This window comes from Leptonychotes weddellii, chromosome 6 (genome assembly GCF_054177405.1).
Source record: "Leptonychotes weddellii isolate Sample4059 chromosome 6, ASM5417740v2, whole genome shotgun sequence".
Taxonomy (NCBI): Eukaryota; Metazoa; Chordata; class Mammalia; order Carnivora; family Phocidae; genus Leptonychotes; species Leptonychotes weddellii.
In genome coordinates, this window is record NC_138374.1 from 27,826,555 (window position 1) to 27,834,761 (window position 8,207).

Here is an 8,207-nt window from a genome sequence, read left to right on the forward strand (position 1 = left end):
CCTCCTGCCCAGTGTCATAACAGATAACAGCCCCACTGATGTAAAAATGGCCTTCCTGTTGGCCTTGGGCTCAGGGCTTTGGATGCAACAGCCCTGTTCCCGCCATGTGAGCTTCACAGACAATTTTGAGAGTAACGGTTGCAGAGGGAGCTCCTCTGGTAAAGGCTGGCTCTCTTGGCTTTTGCCCATTGACCAACTGTGTGACTTTGGGGTGTCACTGAAGCCCTTGGAATCACAGTTCCCCAACTGTGAAATGCCCCAACTGCTCTGTCCTCCTCAGTTAGAGAATAGGTTAGAAGGTGTTTTGGAACTCAAGAAGAGCATTTTGAATAATAATAATTAGGTCACATTTATTGCATTCTCACTAAGTGCCAGGCAGTGTGCTAAGCGCTTTATAGGTATTATCTTATTTAGTTCTCATAAACCCTATGGGTAGGCAGTCTTATCCTCATTTTACAGCCTAGAAAGTAAAGTGACTTGCTGAAGGTCAGACAGCAAGTGGTAGTACTCGGATTCTAACCCAGAGGGTCTAACTACAGGACCCATCCTACAAATGTGAGTGGTCCTTATTAGCCATAAATTGTATGGATTATCATAGAGAAGGCTAATTCCTCTGGGTGGAAGACGATGCTGGAATTCAGGGACAGCAAAGTCAGTCCTTCACCAGAAAGGTGAACCCTAGTTGTGCAAAGTGGGAGAAAGTATGCTCAAGCCATGTGGATGCCTTGTGTCCCTTCTCCTGACACCATCTTCTGGAGGAGGCTCTGAGCTGACGCTTCCAGATGGGGGGCCAGCCCACTCCCAGAGAGGTGGTTCATTCAGAGGCTGTACCCAGTTGTGATTTAGCAGACTCAGTTTGGAGGCCAGCAGGTATCTGCTGACCAGGAAAAGGTTGGGAAGGCTGCCACTAGCCGGGGCCTCTTCATTCTCCCCATCTGATTTGCAAAATTCCAGCCTGCTCAGCCGATATTGCTGCCTCTCTGGGGTTTCAGCTTTAACTGGCTGTTAGCAGAGCTCCCTCTGGTGGCAAAGGTACACCACCACACCCTTCACAAGGTACCACTAACATTTTTGGAGTTGTATTTTGACATACACACACAATTTCATATTGAATCCTCAGGGTAGCCCAATGAGTTCAGTATTATTATCACCACTTTACAGGATATGAAACGGACACTCAGAGAGGTTAAATCCCTGCCCAGTGTCGTGCAGTAAAGTAAGTCCAGACTCTAACCAACACTTTCTAGGTCTTCTCTCAGTGACTGTTCCCACATCTGGACCTCTGAGCACCAGGTTGCTTACAAGTTTCCAAACGTGGCTTCCTCTTCCTCCTCAGGCCACCAGTTCCCTTTTCTCAGCCTTACCACCCAGATCTCAGCCTGTGTCCCAGGAGTGGGCTCTGCCGGCAGGTGGTGTATTGACTCTCACGGCTGGAGGTACAGGGCCCAGAGTCAGCACTGAGTTATCTTCTCTGCAGTGACACCTTCTCGCACTAACAGTCTTCGTGCTCTCTTTGCTCTGGATGCCAGGAGCACTTTCTATTTTTATTAAATCAATGAAGAGTAACATATATACAGAAGGGTGCACAGATTATAAGTGCACAGCTAATGAATTATCACACAGCGTAGACATCCATGTAAACTCCCTTCTAATACACAATTAGAATATTACCACAAGCCTTGTGTCCACTCTCAGTTACTACCAGCATAGTCACTGCTATCCTGACGACTTCTAATACTGTAGAATAACAAAGCCTGATTTTGAATTTCTAAGTGGGATGTTCTTTTTTTGTGTGTCTGCAGTCTTGCGCTCAACTTAGATCATACATGCTGTTGCATGTAGCAGTAGTTTGTTTGTTCTCATTACTGTATATAGTTAAATACTATGTTATTTCATTATGTCAATAGTCTACAATTTATTTATCCATTCTGCTGTTGATGGACATTTGGGTCATTTCCAGTACTTGGCTATTATGAACATGATCATATATGTCTTTTATGCATATAAGTATAGATCTCTGTTAAGTATATACTCAGAAGTGAATTGCTGGGTTATAGAGAAGGTATACATTAAGGTTTACTAGATACTACCACACAAAAGTGGGTGTATCAGTTGATACTCCCTCCAGTCGCATATGTGGCCGGTGTCTCCACACCCTCACCAACACTTACTATTGTTAGTCTTGCTAATTTTAGCCATTCTGGTGGGTTTGTAGTAGCATTTCATTGTGGTTTTAATTTGCATTTCTCTGTTGATTAACGAGATCGAGCATTTTTCCATTTGTTAATTGGCCATTTGGATATCCAGTTTTGTGAAGTGCCTGTTTATGTCTCTTGCCCATTCTTAGTGGATTGTCTCCCTAGTTCTTATTGATTTGTAGGATTTCTTTTCTTTTTTTTTTTTAAGGTCTTATTTATTTATCTGACAGAGAGAGAGACTGCGCACAAGCAGGGGGAGTGGCAGGCAGAGGGAGAGGGAAGGAGGCTCCCCACTGAGCAGAGAGCCCCACATGGGGCTCGATCCCAGGACTCTCATATCATGACCTGAGCCGAAGGCAGATGCTTAACCGACTGAGCCACCCAGGCGCCCCTGTAGGATTTCTTTATATATGCTGCCATACTTTGTCAGTTTTATGAACTACAAATACCTTCTCTCACTCTGGCTTGCCTCTTAGTGCTCTTTATGGTGTCTTTTTGTGAGCAGAATTTCTTACATTTAGTGTATTCCAGTTTATCAATATTTTCTTTTATGGTTACTTCTTTCTGTGTCTCACTGAATAAACTACTCTGCTGTGGAACCTTGTGCAAATCACTTCACCTTTCTGGACTTCGCAAAATGAAGAGTTGGTTCAGATATTCCAGTGAAAAGTTGGTTACAGATATGTTTAATTTTACACATTAGTAAACTTGTTTTTAAAAAGAGAAGATGGGGCGCCTGGGTGGCTCAGTCGGTTAAGCGTCTGCCTTTGGCTCGGGTCATGATCCCGGGGTCCTGGGATCGAGTCCCACATTGGGCTTCTTGCTCCAGCAGGGAGCCTGCTTCTCCCTCTGCCTGCTGATCCCCCTGCTTGTGCTCTCGCACTCTCTCTCTGTCTCTCTCCCCCTCTCTCTCTGGTAAATAAATAAATAAATAAAATCTTAAAAAAAAAAGAAGAAGAAGACCTGGGGCCTCTGGGTGGCTCAGCGGGTTAAGCATCCACTCTTGATTTTGGCTCAGGTTACGATCTCAATGTTGTGAGATCGAGCCCCGTGTTAGGCTCTGTGCTGGGCATGGAGCCTGCTTAAGATTCTCTCTCTCCCTTTCCCTCTGCCCTTCCTCTTCTCTTAAATAAATAAATAAATAAATAAATAAATAAATAAAAAGAGAAGACCTAACAAAATGTTGCCAACTCTTTATTTTGGCAAATAATAGTGTTTTGGGGGAAAAAACCTTCCATTTAGTCTCACTATTGCTTTGTAAAAGAAAAGGCATTTGAATATCAGCAAAGGCATTGAATATCACTAGATTGTACTTCTTTTACTATAGACCAGTAAAGTATTGACCCTGACTGGCATGTGACCTGTGATCTGGATGACCCCTCAGAAGCACCAACACTACAGTTGCATGAATTTCATCCCAGCCTTCCCTTTATTCCCCATCTCTAGCTCTTTGGTTCTTGGACCAAAATTCATTTTTGGGTACTCCTTAACTCCCTCAGAAATGTGTGTTTTGAGCTTTGTGTTTCTATCTGTGGAGTCAAAGACCATCTCAGTTTGGCTAAGTAAAGGCTAATTACAGTTATTGGTATTTACATTCATCTTTGAATTTTTATAATTTGTGCCCTTGTTTTAGTCCCTCTTCTTTCCTCCACCACACATATATACTCATTCATTCATTCAACAGTAATTTGTTGAATGCCTACACTCTTTGCCAGGCACTCTTCCAGGTACCGGGAATGGAAGTGATAAAGGTAAAATTCCTGTCTTCATGGAATTTATATGGTGGATCCGTGTTTTTCCCAAGCTCAGATCAGCTTGGGAGCTCAGCTGCAACCAGTTGTGAGAATCATCTTTGCAAAAGGATATTTAAGAACAAAGAGTGTCTTTAGTCTGTTCAGCTGCTATACCAAAATAACATAGGCTTAGTAGTTTGTAAACAACAGAAATTTATTTCTCACAGTTCTGGGGGCTGGAAGTCCAAGATCAGTGTGCCAGCATGGTTTGGGTGAGGGCCCACTTCTTGGTTCATAGCCAGATCCTTCTTGCTGTGTCTTCACATGACGGAAGGGACTAGGGATCTCTCTTGAATCTTTTTTATAAGACACCAATTCCATTCATGATGGTTGCACCCTCATGACTTAAATATTTCCCAAAGGCTCCGCCTCCTAACATCATCCATCTTTGGGAGTTAGGATTTCAACACAGGGAGTTTGCAGGGATAAAACATTCAGACCATAGGGATGCCTGGGTGGCTCAGGCGGTTGAGCATCTGCCTTTGGCTCAGGTCATGATCCCAGCGTCCTGAGATTGAGCCCACGTCGGGCTCCTTGCTCAGCGGGAAGCCTGCTTCTCCCTCTGCCTGCCGCTCCCCCTGCTTGTATTCTCTCTGGAAATAAATAAATAAAATATTAAAACAAACAAACAAACAAAAAACCATTCTGACCATAGCAAGGGGAAAAATTCACACTGTATCAAGTGAAAGAAGCAGCATACAGAAATTTTGTCCACTCCTGTTCATTTGGAAGCTTGACTTATTGAAATATCTTGTTCAGTGAGAGCTAAAAAATGTTTGTAAAATGAATGTGTTAAAGCCTAATCAGCCAAGACTCACCAGGGGGACACCTGGCTGGCTCAGTCTCTTGTGACTGAGACATGTGACTCTTAATTTAAGGGTTGTGAGTTCAAGGCCCAAGCCTACTTAAAAACAAACAAAACAACTCACCAGGATCCAGCCATAGTTTGACAAAATCAGGTTTGTTGATTTGAAGTGGGGGAGGGAATTCCAGAGGAATCTTGGAATGCTGCACCCCAAGACAGGGGAGGAAAGTATCTTTTTAAGGTTTGGGTTCCAGCTAAATGATTTTGGGGAGGGTCGAAGTGAAAGTCAATTCAGGATTGGTTGCTGGTTCTGATGTGGGATTATAAGAGATTAGTGAGAGGGTCTGAGTGCTGCCATGAGGGAGGGGGTTTTAGCAACTGGGTATCCCCAGTACTAAATGAAAATAACTAAGCGGGTTTAGAGCATCACTGGCTGCTTTTTTCTCGTTTCGGGACAAACTGATTTTCTACTCTTTCAGGTCTGGCCAGGTTTTGACTCTTTCTGATAAATTTGTTTCCAAGCTTTACTTTCGAAATTAGATCTTAAAAAATAATACAAACAGACGTTTGATTGTTTTTTAACCTGCAAAGTAATTCTAGTTTTATAAGGCTCACTCTTGTGGCCAAGAACCGATGCCCTGGAAGATAAGCCCTAGGGAATCCCTAGCACCCCATCTCTGAGCGTCTCAGGGATCCGGGAGCCTGGAGGAAATGTAAAACCGGATGTTGACTATTTCGCCATAGAAACAGACCCGAATCCGGAAGTTACGTCAGAGAAAGAGGAAGTGAAGTAGTCTACTTATCCACGTGGGTTCTGCGCGTGTTTCCCCGTCTCTGTCCCGGCGTAGTCGACATGGGTCGCTCGGGGAAGTTGCCCTCCGGTGTCTCGGCCAAGTTGAAACGCTGGAAGAAAGGCCATAGTAGCGACAGCAACCCTGCCATCTGCCGCCACCGCCAGGCCGCCCGCAGCCGCTTCTTCAGCCGGCCCTCAGGTAGCGGGGTTGAGACTCCCGACGAGCTGACGGCGGGGTTGTGGCGGGCCTGGGTCTGATGGTCTGGGCTTCTCTGGAGGCTCCGGGGCCCAGGCGCTGGACGTTTCTTCTCGTAGAACGTCGCATGTGGAGCCTGCTGTAAAGACCCACCCTCCCCGTTTGACAGATGGGGAAATTGAGTCGACAGTAGGGAAATGACTAGCCCTGGGTACCACGGGTGTCAGAGTTGGGACTTGGCCATGATTAACTTTGGGGGAGTCTTTACAGAGTGTGTCCACCTGCATTTATTTCCCCGCGCCGGCTCCCGCCCGCACTTAATCCGTCGGGACACGGGAGCAGAAACTTTTACCTGGCGGGTTCCCTGCCTGGGTTTCCTAAGTTCTAGGCTTATAGTTGGCCGATGAGGCAGGCCATGTTCAGAATTCAGCCTCTCGAGCGAGGGGCCTGGACTCTGCTAGTTTTTGGCGTGTGGGTGGATCCCGGCCAAAAGGAGGTTCGGGTGGAAGTGAGGGTCTCACCTGTGCCTCCGGGTTTTCAGGAAAAAGTGACCTGACAGTTGATGCGGTGAAGTTGCATAATGAGCTGCAGTCCGGGTCCCTGCGTCTGGGCAAAAGCGAAGCCCCTGAGACGGCCATGGAAGAGGAGGTGGCCCCCGCTCTCACGGAGAAGTCCTCGGGCACCTTCCTGAGCGGCCTCTCGGACTGCACAAATGTCACCTTCAGCAAAGTGCAGCGCTTCTGGGAGTCCAACTCGGCTGCTCACAAGGAGGTAGGGGGGAGGGTCAAGAGGACTTGGGATGGTGAGGAGGAGCCAGACTCAGGCTTTTTAGTTTTTATTTTCTCCCAGTGCTGGCTCACTGCTGCCCTTGACAGCTGGTATTTTTGGATGGCGTGTCATCTCTCCCACCCTTTGTGTTCCCTACTCACTAGCTCTCCTAGGGCGGGTTCCACTTTCTGCTTTTTTCTAACAACATCTCCCCTACTCAAGTGTAGAGTCCTTCGGGTTAGAAATATTTTCCAAATACTTATTTTATCCACTGTACCTAATGCAGGACTTTTTTTTTTTAAAGATTTTTTATTTATTTGACAGAGAGAGATACAGCGAGAGAGGGAACACCAGCAGCGGGAGTGGGAGAGGGAGAAGCAGGCCTCCCGCTGAGCAGGGAGCCCGATGCGGGGCTCGATCCCAGGACCCTGGGACCATGACCCGAGCCGAAGGCAGACGCTTAACGACTGAGCCACCCAGGCGCCCCAGGACTTTTTACATAGAATATTTTCAAGACACATTTGTTGAGTAAATTAGTGCTGAGTAACAATGGATAGAAAATGTCTTATCTAACAAGAACCAGATTTTATTTGTAATTTTTAGTTAATGCCTTTAAATTATCCATATTTATATTCATTTTTTAAATGAAAAACGTCAGAATTATAAATGGTACCAAAGTGACGGGACTACAATAAAACATGAAAGTTGTTCTCCCAACTTAACTCCTTCGTGGCAGTTAGTGTTGATGGCTCATCATGTGTCTACCTAGCCCAGCACTGTCCAACACATGGTACAAGCCACATAAGTAATTGTAAAGTTTTAGTAGCCACGTTTAAAAAAAGTAAAAAGCAAATGAAATTAATATTAATAATAAACTTATTGTATTTAAGTATTGTCATTTCAACCTATAATCAATATAAAGTGAGATGATTTACATCTCTATTTGGACGGTAACTCTTCTTTGAAAGTACTTGATTTGGTCATGAAATTTATAATTTCAGAAGTAGGTTCGTATTTCCAAGTTGTTCTAAATCTGTGTTTTCATAAAACTTACAGTCGAAAAGTAGATTCATATATCTAAGTTGTTTTAAATCTGTGTTTTCAGGGTACCTGGGTGGCTCAGTCAGTTAAGCATCCAGCTCTTGATTTCGGCTCAGGTCATGATCTCAGGGTAGTGGGATCAAGCCCTGAGTTGGGCTCTGTTTTCGGCGGGGAGTCTGCTTGGGATTCCCTCTCTTCCTCTGCCCCTCCCCACCACTTGCATGCATGCAAGCACTCTCTCTCTCAAATAAATAAAATCTTAAAAAAAAAAAAAAGTGTTTTCCAATAACTGGATCAAGTATTCATTTTTTAAAAAAGATTTTATTTATTAGAGAGCGAGAGTGAGAGTGTGCGTGCTTGTGCACAAGAAGGAGGGGGGAGGGGCAGAGGGAGAGGGACAAGCAGGCTCCCCACACAGGGCTTAATCCCAGGATCCCAGGATCATGACCTGAGCAGAAGGCAGACACTTAACCACTTAACCGACTGAGCCACCCAGGCGCCCCTCAAGTATTCATTTTTAAACTTAAAATTTACAAAGTAAAGATTCAGTTCTTCATCACACTAGCCATGTTCCAAGTGCTCAGTAGCCTCTTGTGTTCTAGGCTTTTTTGTA

The 8,207-nt window shown here is 45.0% G+C and overlaps 1 protein-coding gene across 1 annotated transcript in view; it reads left to right on the forward strand.

The window, feature by feature from the left end:
• The first annotated feature begins 5,603 nt into the window (after window positions 1-5,603).
• RRP12 (ribosomal RNA processing 12 homolog) overlaps window positions 5,604-8,207 on the forward strand; it is a 28,480-nt gene continuing 25,876 nt past the window's right edge. Inside the window, exons 1-2 of the mRNA XM_081823707.1 lie at window positions 5,604-5,788; window positions 6,327-6,556. Coding sequence (XP_081679833.1) covers window positions 5,650-5,788; window positions 6,327-6,556 — 369 coding nt within the window. The 5' untranslated portion in view covers window positions 5,604-5,649. The remainder of the gene's footprint in view (window positions 5,789-6,326; window positions 6,557-8,207) is intronic.